Here is a 17,028-nt window from a genome sequence, read left to right as displayed (position 1 = left end):
GTTAAAAACGCTACGCTGATCATAGACAAACAGAGGGAGAAATTAGTATCTACCGCGCCGTCGTTTTTTTCTTCTTGTCTTCGTTCATAGTCTGACATATATTAGAAGCTATGTGTCTGTCATGGATTTGCACTGAATTGATTCTCAAAAATACGGAACAAAGTGCGTTCTGTATCAGTTCAATACGGAACAAGACTTTTATGTGTCAAATACGGGACGATTCTACGGAACGGTTGGCAACCCTAACGACACCTATCACTGTATACATATAATAAGCTCCTTCAGTATTATCAGCAGCTATCGTGTTTCTCAGGAGCTAATTACCCTCCTCCATCCCCAGCTCCTCCTCTCGTCAGTCAGTATGGCATTCTGATTCCCCTTGAATTCCCCTGCGATTTGGTGTATATTCATAGCATTTATAATGTAAACATCCATTATTGATAAGCATGTGTAGCAATTAGCTCCATATAAAATGCTAAATACAGTTGTGGTCAGAATTAATACTTTTTGCAACCTCCTTTTGCCAAGATAACAGCTCCGAGTTTTATCCTAATGCCTGATGAGTTTGGAGAACAACTGACTAGAGATCAGAGACCATTCCTCCATACAGAATCTCTCCAGATCTTTCAGATTCACAAGTTCATGTTGGTGCTTCTTCTCTTCAGTTCACCCCACTCATTTTCTATAAGGTTCAGTTTAGGGGACTGGGACGGTCATGGCAGAAGCTTCATTTTGTGCTCAGTTACCCGTTTTTGTGTTGATTTTGATGTTTGTTTTGGACCTTTGTCCTGATGGAAGATCCAACCACGGCCCATTATAAGCTGGAGTTTATATTTGGAGGAGCAAGGAGGATTTTTCTTGAAACCCTCCCAAACAACATGTGGTGATGTAGGGGTTGTTTGATATATTTTTTTAGGCTTTCTGACCCCCAAGACTCAAGTGATCTATGCAATTCTCCATCTGTAATCCTTGGAGAGTCTTTGGCCACTCAAACTTTCCTCTTCACCGTGCATTAAGACAATATAGACACACGTCTTCTTCCTGGCAGATTCATAACATCTTTAGTCTAGTCAAGTCAAGTCAAGTCACCGTTATTTATATACTGCTTTTTACAATACAGATTGTATAAAAGCAGCTTTACAGTGATAACATTGAAAATGATACAACAAAGTTTGTTTCTAGAAGAAAATTGCTTCATCTTCCACCTTAAGTAAGGCAGATCAATAATTGTTGAATATTAAATGTCCCCAACTAAGCAAGCCAAAAACCAATGCAACAGTGGCAAGGAACCAAAACTCCATCAGGTGACAGAATGGAGAAAAAAACCTTGGGAGAACCCAGGCTCAGTCGGGGGCTAGTTCACCTCTGGCCAACGAGCGAACAGTTTATGATTATGATCCAGGCAGCATTACAGGTCAGAAGTCAGATTGGTCGTGTCGATGAGGCCTTCACAGGACTGATTAGGCTTGCACTTCAGGGATACGTCCAGGTGCAGGTCCAACATCTGATCTGGATACGGCCGTGGTCCATCTGACTTCAGTAAACAGGGAGAGGCTGGTTGACACTTCAGGACTGCGTTGTCATCATGTCCAGACGCAGGTCCTTCATCGGATCTGGATACGGCCTAGATCCGGCGGACTGCGGTAAACTTCAGATAAACAGAGAGACTAATATTAGCATAGACGCCATTCTTCTTATGATGTAATGAGTACATCAGGATTTATGGGAAGTGTTCCCGGTTCCGGCTGACCTAAACTATGCAGCCTAATATTGAATAAATAGAAGTCTATAATGTGTTATGTGTATGCTAGGTCAAAAGAGCTGTGTTTTTAGTCTAGCTTTGAATTGACAGAGTGTGTCTGCTTCCCGGACAATGTTAGGAAGACTGTTCCAAAGTTTTGGTGCTAAATAGGTAAAAGATCTACCGCCAGCAGTCGATTTTGATATTCTAGGTATTATCAACTGGCCGGAATTTTGAGTGACAATAGACGTGAAGGACTATAATGCGTCAGGAGCTCGCTCAAATACTGCGGAGCTAAACCATTTAGTGCTTTGTAAGTAATCAGCAATATTTTAAAATGTTTAATAGGGAGCCAATGCAGTGTTGACAGAACAGGGCTAATATGGTCATACTTCCTGGTTCTGGTAACTCGAGCTGCTGCGTTTTGGACCAGCTGTAATTTAGAATAGTAAAAATAATCAACGTCATTGCACCTAACTTATTTTCACTGACTGCGAGATATGACGGTCTTTTGGTGTATTTTTTGTTTCTATGTTTATCGCGCTGCTCCACCGAGGAATAGTCTTCTGTTGCCCACCGACGTCTACAATATGAAATATAGGCTATATTGTTGTCATCTCTATTTTTAACCTTTGATTCTATTTTTCTGTTCTAAAAGTTTGTTCTATTCTGTTTAAAATGTACTTTTACATATTTAATTTGTGCTTTCGTTAAATTTAACCAATTCTGTTGTAGCCTAATAAGCATATTTAAAAAAAAGTTTTTTTTTGTTCTAAAAGTTTGTTCTATTCTGTTTTGTTTGTTTATTTTTTTACATATGCAAACAGTCTCATTCTTGCAAAAAAAAAAGAAAAAAAAAGAGTTTTTTACAAGACCTTGTGCTGTGTTTTTAAATAAACAGATAGCCTACAAACAGAGATATATAATAGTTCAAACTAAATAATAGTCTGGTGGATAATAATCGCTGGTTTAAACATTTTCTTTATTTATTTATACTTTATGGTTTAAACAAAAATTTCTTTATTTATTTATACTTTATAACATGCAGTTTCAACTCCACCAAATCATAGATTGTTTCATTATTGTACAGCTCTTGTTTTGATTTTTCATGTTTGTTGTAGGCTTATTTGGAAATTACCATAGTTATAGTATTTTATCCTTACTGTTAATTGACATTAGCCCCACTAACGTTTCCAAATGCGACAATTGCTGCTGTTTTGCAAAATGTCCCTTTGCACCACCTGGCGGTCATTTCGCATTGTTACGTGCTTAAAGATGTTTAAATGGGATGATAATGCAACATTTATGTGAGATGTAATTGTTGCTGTATGAAGTGGCAGAAACAACCAAAAGCAACACTGAGGTAACATTTGCGCTATGTTTATTTGTGAGGACAGAAGAGATTACAGCAAAGAAAAAAAAAATTTGAAATACAAAAATAAACAAAACAAGAGTGTTAAATTAATAAAATAATCAAAACCAAATTCCCATAACTATTAACCCAACCTCTAAACTATCTACCAAAAGAAAAATGTAGAAATAAAACCAAGTTCTTCAGCGTATGTCGACGCCTTAAATAAACTACGCTGGTTAAAACAAAAATACAATTAATGACGATCACTCTTCAACTAACTAACACAGAAAAAAACTACCTACCGATGTTACAAAGGTTCTCGGATCAATCAGGCAAATGGCTTACAGATGGCTGCATTCCATCAATCAATAAAGCTACTCACAATTGAATCAACAACACGTAGGTTTTTCTACCAACCAGAAACATATACAAATTAAGTTAGAACTTCCTACCGAGTGGTTTGTTACAACGCAGTGCGTTTTCCCTTGCCTATCAGCGTGTAATACAAGAATACTACACACCCCTGCATCATCACAACAACGAAACAACATCAAACAAATCATTGAGGTTGTAAGTTGGCTGTTCGGCTCGACTAGGGACACAGGTGTTGAGTGAGGTCTGATGCTGATCCCTCACTACTCATTCATGGTGAACAGGGCCTTTTAATCTGCCGGCACGCCAGCGGATTGGTCGCGCCGATCACAGGTATGATGGACAGCCAGTTGATCCAATGATCGCAACCTAACAAAAGAGTTTACAAATACAGAAGAGAAAGAACAAAATACAAAACACACGTGGAACGTAACACCATAGTTGTAGTATTTCATCCTTACTGTTAATTGACATTAGCCCCACTTACGTTTCAAAATGCGACAATTGCTGCTGTTTTGCGGCGGTAATAGGCATTCTGGTTGACTACCAACTGTATGTGTGTACCCAGAGCTCCTGAAAAACCACAAAAATATCTTGCGTGTTTGCGCAAACTTGGCAAATAAAGCTCATTCTGATTCTGACTCACCAGTGCTGATAGACACTATCACTCAGGCTAGAGCTCCCTCCACGAGGCATGTCTATGCCCTGAAGTAAATTTTGCTCGTTAACTGGTGTGCTTCCAGAGGGGAAGACCCACAGAGATGGCAATCGGGTCGGTGCTATGTGTATGTAGCCTCTATAGCAGCACATCACGATGTAGTGAATGGTAAGTCCTCCAGGAAGCACAGTCTGATCATCAGGTTTCTCTGAGGCACCAGGAGATTGAATCATCCAAGGCCATGCCTTATTCCCTCAAGGGAACTCTCTATAGTCTTACTACCCTAGTGGAAAAAAGTATACTTTACTGTATTCAAAATATATTCCCTTTTTCAATTGCAAACATACTAACAAAACTACATTGCAAAAATACAAAAAATACACTATAATATCACTAATCAAGCATCTAATTAGTCCCTACACAGGCATATTTTATTACAACTAAAATATACATAGTACAAAATTAGTTGTTTCAAAATAGCACACTTCAAGTTAACTAATCATTAACACAGTTGAAGTATACTGATAATTAGTCTGGCTGCAAGTATACTTAGCATTTTTATTTAATTTTTTTATCAGGGTAGGCCTACAGAAGGCCCCAATTAAGCCGCTTGACTCAGTTGAGTTTGAGGACCTCTCTATAATCTTACTACCCTAGTGGAAAAAAGTATACTTTATTGTATTCAAAATATATTCCCTTTTTCAATTGCAAACATACTAGCAAAAATTGTACTATCTCTAGGTATATTAAAAGTATATTAGCATCATGCTTTTACCTATTTTCACAATAAAACTTTTAACGCACTGTAAGGGTGGATTCCTGCAGTGGTTCAAGCTGCAAGACTGCCGAATGACTAAATAAATGTTATTAGCAATATGGTAGAAAACTGCACATTTCTTGTCTATTCCACCCACTGACACTTACTGTATACCAACGACGGAAATAAGCGCAGTTACAATAGCTTAATATGTGGGAGAGCGTTGCTATAGAGAGTGACAATATTGTATTGCAATTTGTAGCACTTCAAAGTCAATACCAAATCAAAACTAGTTAGCACATTGGTTGTGATTGAAAAGGTTTAATGACAAAATATGGTTATGGTTACACTTAAAATAGTTACAAAATATATGTATGAGATGATGATAACTTATACTATTAATTGTACCCAGCATATATGAAAAATGTTACCAGAGAGAGAGAGAGAGAGAGAGAGAGAGTGTAAGAGGAAAGAGGAGGTAAAGAGAGAGAGCCCCAAGAAAGGGACCTAGAGAAGAAGAGAGCCAGAGCATCAAAAAAAGACAGAGCAACAGTTTCAATCTTCTTTTTTCCTTTCCTGACCATGTGACTAAAACCCAGATGTGAGACATTCAAACTGACCAATCAGATAATTACACTTCCCCCACTGTACTAAAGGTGTGACAATTCAGCGACCCCCAAAGTACAAACATATTGGCCTACAGGCCTAGATCACTATCAGAAACCTCTGTGCCTAAAGGCACTCCAAATGGTCCTTGTGGTAGAAAGAGGGGGTGGAAACAGTAAAGCAAATCTTTGTTCATTTAAAATATCTTGGATTATTTTCAATCCTACAACACTTTAAAATAATTGTACTTTAGTATATTTTCTAAAAATATATTGTAAAAAAATATACTTGAAGTGAAAATTCTGTTTATTTTTTAAAAGTGTATTTATTTGCACTTTATTAAAAATATATTTTAGTTATATTTTAACTGTGTGCTGGAAATGATCATTGTAACAATGCATTGAAAGTATACTTTCAAAATACATTATAGTATACAATAGTATTTTGTACAAAGAATAGCTGAGTTTTATTTGTTTAATAATGTACATTTGTTATTGAAGACAAAGTATGCAATTTGTAGTATTTGGAATAATCCAGAGGTATTAATGAGCCTATACTTTTTATTCAAACATATCACGCCATGATAGCCTCGTGGGCAAGTGCGCCGACATGTAGCGTCATTGTGCTTCGGGAGACCCGAGTTCGAGTCCCGGACTGCGTTCCAGTCCAAAATTGTTATGCCCTTCACTTGCTAACTTCCCTCCGTCTCGTTCACTTGGATGTACGTCATTGCTTACGTTGCACGAGTGCCTACTACTGCCGTAAACTGCAATGGGCTGAATTGGAACGTCCTAAGCCCTTGATCACTTGGAATCAGCTATGGAGTTGATTTATTATTTAAATGTTTTTTCCCTTTAAGAATTTGTTTAATGCAGCATCCAAATGTATATAGGTGTGTTTGGGTTGTTTTAAATAAAAAAATATATATAATTAATATATCATAGAGTTGTTTGTCGTGGTGGTGATTAGACGAGATATGTGGTGACATCACAATCGTACTGCATTGTGGGACATATTGGTGCCTGAAGTGTACATATGAAGTAGGCTCGCTCCCTCTGTCAAAATCGAGGGAGCAAGGGTCTGTCCATATAAACTTCCCTCGTCCACTTCATGAAGTGGAACGCACTTCAAAATGGCGGCAGGGATTCCCCCGAGGGGAAGTGCTTATGGAAGTTTGCAAGTGCGTGTCTAAAAGTGGACTGGAACGCATCCCCGGCACGTGGACCTTTCCAGATCCTGTCTCTCTCTCCCACCTAACTTTCTGTCTAGCTACTGTCCTATCCTAATAAATTTTATCCTAATAACATTTACAATTATTTTATTATTTAAAAAAAAAAAAAAAAAAAAAATATATATATATATATAAATACACTTATTGTATATTGCTTGTATGTTTCGAAGACATTCTTAATGAATTTGTAATGTACTTGTAACACACACAAAAAAATACACTTTAATATCACTAATCAAGCATCTAATTAGTCCCTACACAGGCATATACTTAAAGAATACTAAGTATACTTGAAGTTGGTCCAATTTAGTACACAAAAGTACACTAAATACATTTAAAGTTATGCTTTACTACAATTTTATTACAACTAAAATATACTTAGTACAAAATAAGTTGTTTCAAAATAGCACACTGCAAGTTAACTAATCATTAACACAGTTGAAGTATACTGATAATTAGTCTGACTGCAAGTATACTTAGCATTTTTTTTTTTCACCAGGGTAGGCCTACAGAAGGCCTTATTTAAGCCGCTTGAGTCAGTTGAGCTTGATGCCCTTTCTTTAAAGATGGCGCTCCTGACCGAGCTTACCTCCATCAAGAGGGTTGGGGACCTGCAGGCATTCTCTGTCAGCATAACGTGCCTTGAGTTTCATTCCGGCATACTCTCAAGTAATCCTGAGACCACAACTGGGCTTTGTGCCCAAAGTCCCCACCAACTCTTTCATGGATCAGGTAATAAGTCCTGCTTTGAGACGAGGCAGAACCAGCCAATTGTTGCTGTGTCCAGTACGGGCCCTGCACATTTATTTGGAACGCACGCAGAGCATCAGAATCTCTGAGCAGCTCTTTGTCTGTTTCATAGGGTTACGTTGTCGTGAGTGCACCTGTTAGCCGGCACAAAGTAGTTCGCCGACATCTGCATCGCCAGGACTTTTAACTCAGTCTAGCGTTGTGGCGTTTTCCATAGGCACCCTTAGTGTCAGTATTCGACACCATGACATACCTTGGATCCTCAGCACAAACCTGAGCATATGATGTCCGTATGTCTGGGGGCATGGCCAGACATGCAAATTCCACATGCCAATTTCATTGGTCTTTCTGAATACGTCAGAGGGGTTTGGGGCTCCCAAGAGTCACCCCTAGTATCAGAATTCGACACCACGTCTCTCTCCCTCCATCAGGGAACGAAGGCTACTACCTACGTAACTGAGACAAGATGGGTGTTTTTCAACCGCTTTATCTGATTTGCTAAAATCATGAAGGCCCACCCCTAAACCAAGCCCCTAAAGGATTGGAGCAAAAAAGGTAAAGCAATTGAAAATGCTCATCATAGTTTGAAAAGGCCGCACTGATTGGATAACACCCACAAGTGTTCTGCAGAGAAACATTTCTGCATGATCTTGAGGTGATCAACTACAAATCAAATGTACAAATCAAAATCACTTTTTCCACCTACGTGTGCTGTCGTCTTTCATCAAAATGTAAATGCTCATTTCAAAACTCAGCATTGTATCAATGTCACCTTGCTATCTGGGTTGGCAGCATCCAGTATTTAGTGAGCAGTATTCAGTAAGCTGCATCCAAGCATTCCATTCTGGGCAGAACTACTCTGAAGCATTTGTTGTCCCTTTGTCTTTCTTAGATGAGATTTTGGCTCTATTCCCCAGCACCAAAAAAGATGATAAGTCTTCAAAGTCTGGTCCGTCCTCAACTTGGTTAGTGCACTGATATATTTGCTATGTATATTGGTCTGTATACAAATTTTTCTATATACTCATTCTCCATCTCTTATGACAGGTATGAGATTACATACCTACTACATACTAACTAGATAGTGGTATTATTACTGACTGATGGCATATTCCTGCAGACATCTTTTTTTTAACCCTAAAACAGGCAACGTGAACTGGGAGTCACAACTCATAAAATCCAAAATATATCAAATATTTCAAAAATTCTTTTGGATATGTTTTACTTAAGTCCAGATGATATAAAAAATCACATGAACTGATTTTTTGCTTATCATTTTCCACTCTTGCCTGTTAAAGGGTTAAATAAATGTCTTTGTATGCAGTAATGTAACATTCTGGAAGAAAATTTAAATTCACAAAGATCAAATTTGTATGGGTGTAGACTGTATATAATCAATAAGTAATTATGACTGTTGGACAGTGATGGTGATTTTTTTTTCTCTGTTTCTAGCTCAGCGAAACCATCAGCTACATCTGCTACATTAGAGCTGGACAAACTAATGGCGTCTCTGTCAGACTTCAGAGTCCAAAGCACAGTATGTTTGATACACAATTTTAAGCATTTAAAGGTGATGTTTGTTATGTTTGCACCACTAGCACCACCAGGTGGAAATGCAAAATTAATAATTAGTAACTGCAATTGGCTTACTGATAGTTAATTTATTAAGCTGGGTTAAGTTGTTTATACTTTCGCCAAGCACTGTACCGCAACCGTCTGCTGACTGATCGCACACTTCAGAGGCATTTATAGTCGATGTGATCGCCGTTGTACTATTTTATAAAATGACTGGGCAGTTGGGACAAAACAAATCCTCCAGAAAGTTTCACGAGTTCACACTTACATACAATCAGATATATATCAGGAATCAGGAATAATCGAGAGTGAGGAGTTGGGGTGGAGGAGGGATGCTGGAAATCTGTCGTGGAACAGAGGTAAGTTGGCGATATATAAGCCTCCTCTCAAGCTAACTGGGTAGATTATCTGAACGTGCTCCTGCCGAACTTTTTTAATAAAACCTAATTTCACGAGTTCACACATACATATAATCGGACCCTTATCTTTATTATGAGTTACAGGCATGCAATCTTTGGGCAAAAAAGCAAGAAGTGATTTTCCCATTTTGAACTGTCACCTTTGGCATATAATGCAACAAAGATGGCTAAAGTCAAAAGATTTAACAAATAGATCTACCAATCTCTGTGTAAAAATCAAGTAAGGATGCTGTTCTAAAGTAATTTTTTACCCCCCTGTGATCTGACTCAAAATCTCATGTGAAAACCCCTTCAACAAAATGGATTACTTGAAGCTGGAGGTGATGATGAGTTCGGAGCACCTGGGAAAACCAAAGGAGGCTAAAATTAGGGCTGCACGAATTGGGTAAAAAATCTAATTGAGATTTTTCTAGTTAAAATAGCGATTTGCGATTTAAAGTGTGATTTAAAATAAATAAATAAATAAATATATAAGAACATCCAGTTTGTTGTGCTTGCTTGTAGGGCTGCACAATTTGACCCAAGATTTTGTGCTTATAAATTAATATGACTAATAATAATTATTATGATTATTTTTATAAAAAATATTAATATAATATAAATAAAAATATTTTAATATAAATAAAAATATTAAACAAAATAAGAAATAGTACTATTGCAATAACACTTTCATTATTCAAAATAAAAAATAGAGTATTTAAGAATAAATATAACAATATAATTATAAGAATATAATATTAATTATATTTTTATTTTACAGAAAACAGTTAACGAAAAACTGCAGGGTTACCTGTTAACATGCAGGCAGACTATGATTATAAACCATTAGAAAGGTCTTTATTATAACATTTATTATAACATATTATATTATTATGATAAAAATTTGTGACAATAATTTCTTAATCATTTGTAGGTATGCAAAATCATGATGAATGAGCCTCTTATGCATCTACTGTGGGGGGAAAAAACACCTGGACATTTCTGTATTCTGGAGAAAAACATATGGATTATCATATAAATTTCTTCAGTATTATTTTTCCTATTATTTATTTTTATTTTTATTTTTTTACCCAAAAATAGGATAGAGTGATCATTACTGAGGGCTAAACACACATTAGTTTCATTCATATTGGAAGCCTGAGGGCTAAATCAGTCAGCAGGACACCGGATTTTTTCTGACTGACAAGGCTGCAGGCTGTGCACATGTCAATGCTTTGTACATTCGGGTGCAGTCGGGTTTGAAATTAAATGCCGTCGGGTCCGACTCGGGTCTAAATTCATCGGGTCAGTCTCGGGTTGGGTTTTTCTTTAATTTTTTTTTATTTATGCTCATCGGGTTTGGGTAAGAAGTGATTTGGGTCGATTCAGGTCAGGTACAGATTTTACGATCCGAGAAGACCTCTAGTCACAACTGCATTTGCGTCTGCCCAAGAGACCGCGCAGTGACTTTTGTCGCACATAGGGCGAGGTCTGTCACTGTGCGCAGCTCCTGCCTTGGCCTGGTAGAATTGCAAGAGGGCCATAGCGTGCAGGGTGGAGGCAGCCTGTCCAGCAGCTCTGTAAGCCTTGGCCGCAAGCACAGGCCTTGGATGGGAGACACGGATTGAGGCAGGCGACAGTGCTATGTGAAAATCACAATTGCGCGCTCCACTGGGGTGATCTCCACGTACCCCTTGGCCACCCCACCATCAAGTGTAGTAAGGGCGGATGAGGCACCAGCTCGGTTTCAGGCAGAAAAGGGCACTTTCGAAAAGAAAGTTACTGGGGCGGGACGCTGTTGACCAGTGTGCGCCGCTCCAAGATACCAACTTGAGCGTTCGGGACACAGTGGAGGCCTCCATTCGAGCCTGACACTCTCAGCAGCCCGGGAAAGCATGGCCGTCAGCTCTAGGTAAGGCTCGATTAAAGCTACTCTCCCCGAAGTGGGCAGCCAAGTCTTCATCCCTGGAGGACTCTAGCCCACCCTCCGATGCAGCAATAGACATCTGATCCTCCGCCGGAGCCCCGAATGAAATGCTAGTTCCCCCTTGAGAAGGACCAGCAATATCACTCAGAAGCTCCACAGCTTGCGATTCGCTAGAGGAGTGGGGGGCCCACAGATATGTACTCGGCGGGAGTGCTCCCACTGTGATCCTCAGGTCACCCCGTGTATTCACCGAAGTAGCCCTCTACTGGGCAGAGGAACTAGATTGGGCATAGCAAAGAGGACTCCACCTCGTTTGAGGTATTCGAGTCTCAGCCGCAGTACCACGATGGTCATCTTCCCGCATTGGGTACATGACACATCCACAAAAGCCACCTTAGCGTGCTTTAAGCCCAGACATGTGAGGCAGCAATCATGACTGTCAAACGGAGCCAGGAAATGGCCGCATCCAGAAACAGTGCTTGCTTTTTTAGGGAAATAGCTCTTTTATAGTGCTGAAGCGCACAGGGAAATGGTCGCTGCACAGCGTGCAAGACTATTGGAAGCCTGCAGTGTGCATAGGAACTATTTTAGTTCAGCTGCAATGAATGCAGGGAAATGCTATTTTAGAGTGCCATGTGGTTTGTAGAACACTCGTAGTAGATGATTGCAGAGCAGAATCGACGAAACGCTTAGCTCCGAAGCTAAAGCTTTGAATGTGCAAGTGCAAGCGTGCTTCCTTACATACCCACTTCGCGGGGCGGGGTGCACGATGCAATTCTCGCACACCAATGTCCATTAGAGTTTACACTCTAAGATGATTAGGCTCTCAGGCGAGATCCCAATTCGTCAGTTCAGTTCTGACATAACATCGAGCATCGAGCACTTTTATAAGGTGTTTGAACACAAATGTGTATCCACAGTGTGTGTAAACAACCAGCCTATAATTGTGAAAATCCACCCACTCCTTTTTTATAATCCCCATAAATCATAAACAGTCTCTCCTAACGAGCGGTTCCAGATTTACGTAAGAGTAGGGGGCTTCCCTTTATTAATTATTAACTATTCAAAAAAATTCTACTTTAACAGCTGCATGAAATACATACTGTGATTCGTGATTTATTTTCATTAAAGAAGTTTTAAAAACATACCCTCCTCTGCTTTTATCACAGATCGCACCCTGAGTATTGCTATTGTCAGGCGTTGGTCTATTTGTAGCAAGAGTGTTAATTTACAATTTCAACACTCAAACAATTACAATTTCAACACTCAAACAATTACAATTTCAAACAAAACTTATACACATAGAGGTATAAGCTCAGGAGGAACATGCAAACCTACATAGTATTAGGGTTTACACAACAAAGATGTACTAAAAAACAGACTCGTTTTTCCTTTGCGTTTTTCGCATACAGACGACAATGTTGCAAAATGATCTCTATTTACACAGATCAGGAAAACATCTAAAAACACTGTACTATGCATTTCATGCCAAAAGTTACAATTTTCAGGCCCCCAAAACGCCACTGTCATGTAAATGAACAGCCAAATGCATACAAAGTTTTTAGTTGAAAATGATGAACAGACTGAGAACTAAACTAAACAAGAAGTATATATTCACACACAGAGTTAATAAGGAATCGAGGTGCATGTGCATGAGGTGCATGTAATCAATATACCATTGAGTAACCATAGTGACAAAGGACATAATCAGAAACCAAGGAAACCAAGCAAGCAGGAACTAAACACAGGGAGGAAACACGGAATAAAAAGGAAACTCAACACAGGAGTCCACAAACAGAACATACACCTGACAGTTATTCAATGTTGATTAAATTCTGGTTGTAACGCGCAAAGTTTATGCAAAAACAAAATAGTTCACAATGTCCGGTTATGTAAGTGGAGGTAGTGCTTTGGGGTCTCGGGCTGCCAAGTCATTTGGATCTATGTTGTTTATAGTCTTTAATTTGTCCAAATACCTTTGCTTGGCATTGGCATGTAGTTTATCCGGGTAGGGTACCTTTTTTTTTTGCAATTGAGAAATGGACAGTGTTAAGATAGAGATAGTCGCTGATCAGCGCAGCAAAGATTTCTCAAGGAGAATGAACAAAGCCCAGCTCTATGACTTGAATGTCTCCTTGCAATCAGAATCTACTTAATCCACTTCACCCTCTAAGGTCGCTAATAGAATAAGCAAAGCCTGTGGGGCCCCAAAGTTGCATCTCATACAAACACTGTCTTCCTGTTGTGAAAGACTGGATCCTCTTCGAGTGTAGGGCCGCAGCAGTAGGCCTTCAGGCCCTACTCTCCCTGCCATGCCCCACTCTCCTCCTCCCTCTGCTCAGCCACACACCATGACTTTTCCCACTCTCTCCCTAAAATCTAAAGATTTTAATTTTCCTGTTCTGCACAACACAGATGCCCATATTACCGAAAGCTATCACTTTGGAAGTCGCCAGCAACATCAGAGCACAGAAGCATTGATTTATCCTCTCTACTGTCTCTGCTTCCTCCAACTGAATCAAATCGCTAAATTGATTATGGTGATTTTTCAGTTACCTTAAAAATACAGCTCATAGCTTCAGAATTCTGTATCGCATTCTTTTGATACAGCGAAATAATTTGAGCTGCTTTTCCCCATAGGAAGTGAGAACCAAATAATTATCTCACGATAATAGCGTGAGAGGTGGAACCCATTTTTATACGTATGTGAAATCAGCTAATTGACCCTATTTCTCCATTTTAAATTTAGCTTGTCTGCATCCACCCAAAACATTAGTCTTTTCGTCTAACTTGACTTTTCTACGTCTAGTACTTGATATCCCCTCTGCTCCCGGAGGAGCTCACCCCTATATGCGACCATTGCCGTTTCAACTGCTGGCAGGGCTATTCCATCTGATGCTGTGAGTATTGGACTCCCGTCCACTTGAGCCCTCCGGTTGAAACGACCAAACTGTATCCCCATTCGACTGCCGGCGGGGCTTGCCCATCCGATGATGTGAGTATTGAGATCCTGTCAGATACTGAGAGAGCCCTTCCAGTCGAACTACAACCGTGAGCATCCATGATCAACTGCTGGCAGGGCTTACCTGTCCGATGCCATGAGTATTGAGCACACCCAGGTTCCTAACAGATGACAAAGACTTGACAGAGCAGCCATCAATTGTTAGACAGTATTCTGGTTTAATACGTGCAATTTGTTTAATAATGGTTTAATACGTTTTTTGCCCAATAATTAGAAACTCTGTTTTTTCAGAATTAAGTAGTAGGAAATTACTAGTCATCCAAATTTTTTAAGTAAGTTGCAGATCAACTCAAAACACAATCATCTTCATTAAAAGTAGTGAGACTAAATGATCTTGCCAGTGCTGATGCCACTCTCTCTCCTCTTGCGGTCTTTGATCTTGAAAATACCTGATGATAAATAAAATGCAGCTCATATTGTCTCGGTTATGTACGGTAACCCTCGTTCCCTTCGCCACGTTGGAGTGATCCAACTGATAGGAATCTCGCTAGAGAGCCACAGCTGCTGCCTCCTTCCAGTGCCCTCTCCAAGCCTCCTGCCCCTTCTTGCCTGGAAGGATGATAGGAGAGGGATTACACAGAGAGTGTCTGTCACTGTTGTTCTGTGGTAACCCATACAGCAAGACTATTGGATAACACTTGGAAAGCGTGCCCTTTCCGTTAGGAAGGAGAACGCTGCGGAAGCCACATTCTTCCCTAAAGGAGTTATGTGGAGATATACATATGGACAAACCCGAAGGTTGTACTGCATATGAGATGACTGCGTACTGCATTAGGATCAACCATGGAAGAATACACATATGGGATCCCCGCAGGGTTGCACATATGGAACCCAGTCTAGACTTGGTTCTCAAAGATTCAACAGATAAAGGCCTGGCGCTGGACGCTCCGAAGGTGGTGGAGGACTCAACAGGTTTTTCACTCTGGAGCAATATAAGCGCACAGTAGGGCGCAGCAAGCTGACAGAGCCAGGCTTCTCAATGCTTCTACCCGTTTAGGGTGAAAACACGGGAGGAGACCGGCTCTACACATAGGCTATAGAACCTAGCGAGCGTGTTAGGTGTTGCCCAGCCAGCATCTCTACAGATATCTGTTAGCGAGGCGCCACGTGCCAACGCCCAGGAGGATGCAATACCTCTCGTAGAGTGAGCATGCAACCTGTGCAGACAGGGCACGCCTTGTGTAAGCCAAGGCGATGGCTTCCACTATCCAGTGAGCCAACCTCTGCTTGGAGACAGCCTTTCCCTTCTGCTGGCCTCCGTAACAGACAAAGAGCTGGTCTGAGGTCTTGAGGCTTCGAGTTCTGTCCATGTACAGTCGCAGAACGTGGATGGGACAGAGCAAAGCCAGGGCTGGGCCTGCCTCCTCCAGGGGCAGCGCTTGCAGGTTCACTTCCTGGTCCCTGAAGGGATTGAACCTGAACTCTAGGCACGATTCGTCGACCAAACATGCCTGCAGGTCCCCTACCCTCTTGATAGAGGCCAGTCCAACCAGCAGCAAAGTCTTCATGGACAGAAGCTTTAAGTCTGCTGACTGCAAAGGCTCAAAGGGAGCATCCTGAAGTGCTCAAAGCACCAGGGCAAGGTCCCAAGAGGGTATGGAAGGGGGCCAAGGAGGAGTGGATGCCATTGGGTGCCCCATCTCTGAGAAAGAAGGTCCTTCCTCAGAGGAAGGGGCCAGGGAGGGGCTGTCATGAGGAGCATGAGTTCTGAGAACCAGTTGATGTGCCAATTCAGTTGGGGGCTCGTCCACACCCCTGACACTGCATGCCTGTTGTACGTGGCACCCCAGCCGGTGGCAGAGGCATCTGTGAACACCACAGCATGCCTGGACACCTGTTGCAAGGGCACTCCTGCCCGCAGAAACAAGGGGTCTGACCACGGGCTGAAGGTCTGGTGGCACACCGGTGTGATTGTCACTCGGCCGTGAAGCCAGTGCTGAAGCGGTCTCATATGGAGCAGCCTGAGTGGTGTTACCGCTGCCGCCACTGCCATATGCCCCAGGAGCCTCTGAAAAAATTTCAGTGGGACCGCCGTCCTGCCTTTGAACGTATTCAAGCAGTTCAGCACCGACCGAGCGCGAGGCGAGCGTTCCTCTGTGAGGCGCGCCGTCTGTGCAATCCTCTCCACGGGGGAGAGTTTGCTCTTTTCCCAGTTGACCTGAAGACCCAACTGGCTGAGGTGACTGAGCACACGGTCCATGTGTTCGCATAACTGATCTCGAGAGTGTGCCAGTATGAGCCAGTCGTTGAGATAGTTGAAGATGCGAACGCCCTGTTCTCTAATGGGAACAAGGGCCCCCTCCGTGACTTTCGTGAAGCCACAGGACCTTGTACTGATATGCATTGGCTTGTTTAGTTGCACTTGAAGTAGATTGGCTCTCTAGCGAGATTCCTATCAGTTGGATCACTCCGACGTGGCATCGAACGTGACCGACTGAAAGGGAACTGTTGCTTTCATTGATGGTTCTGGGCTCAGGCCAAATTGTGAACTCAGAGCTCTCTCCTCGGACAGCACACCAAATATGCTTACTCTCTTTACTCTATCCGATTATAAAGTGTGAACCAGCCAATGTTGCATTGAAGTCGTTATTTGTGCGTGCACTTTTGGCTCAAGTTACAAAAAAATGGCTTGTGCAG

At 41.0% G+C, this 17,028-nt stretch overlaps 1 protein-coding gene across 1 annotated transcript in view; it reads left to right on the top strand.

Moving 5' to 3' along the window:
* LOC311305702 (transforming growth factor beta-1-induced transcript 1 protein-like) overlaps positions 1–17,028 on the top strand; it is a gene marked incomplete at its 5' end in the record, with an annotated part of 97,537 nt that overhangs the window by 38,197 nt on the left and 42,312 nt on the right. The window contains 2 exons of the mRNA XM_084433511.1: positions 8,362–8,434; positions 8,922–9,006. Coding sequence (XP_084289637.1) covers positions 8,362–8,434; positions 8,922–9,006 — 158 coding nt within the window. The remainder of the gene's footprint in view (positions 1–8,361; positions 8,435–8,921; positions 9,007–17,028) is intronic.

This window comes from Rutilus rutilus (genome assembly GCF_951802725.1).
Source record: "Rutilus rutilus genome assembly, chromosome: 16".
NCBI classification, from domain to species: Eukaryota; Metazoa; Chordata; class Actinopteri; order Cypriniformes; family Leuciscidae; genus Rutilus; species Rutilus rutilus.
This window is presented reverse-complemented; position numbering and strand designations above follow the sequence as displayed.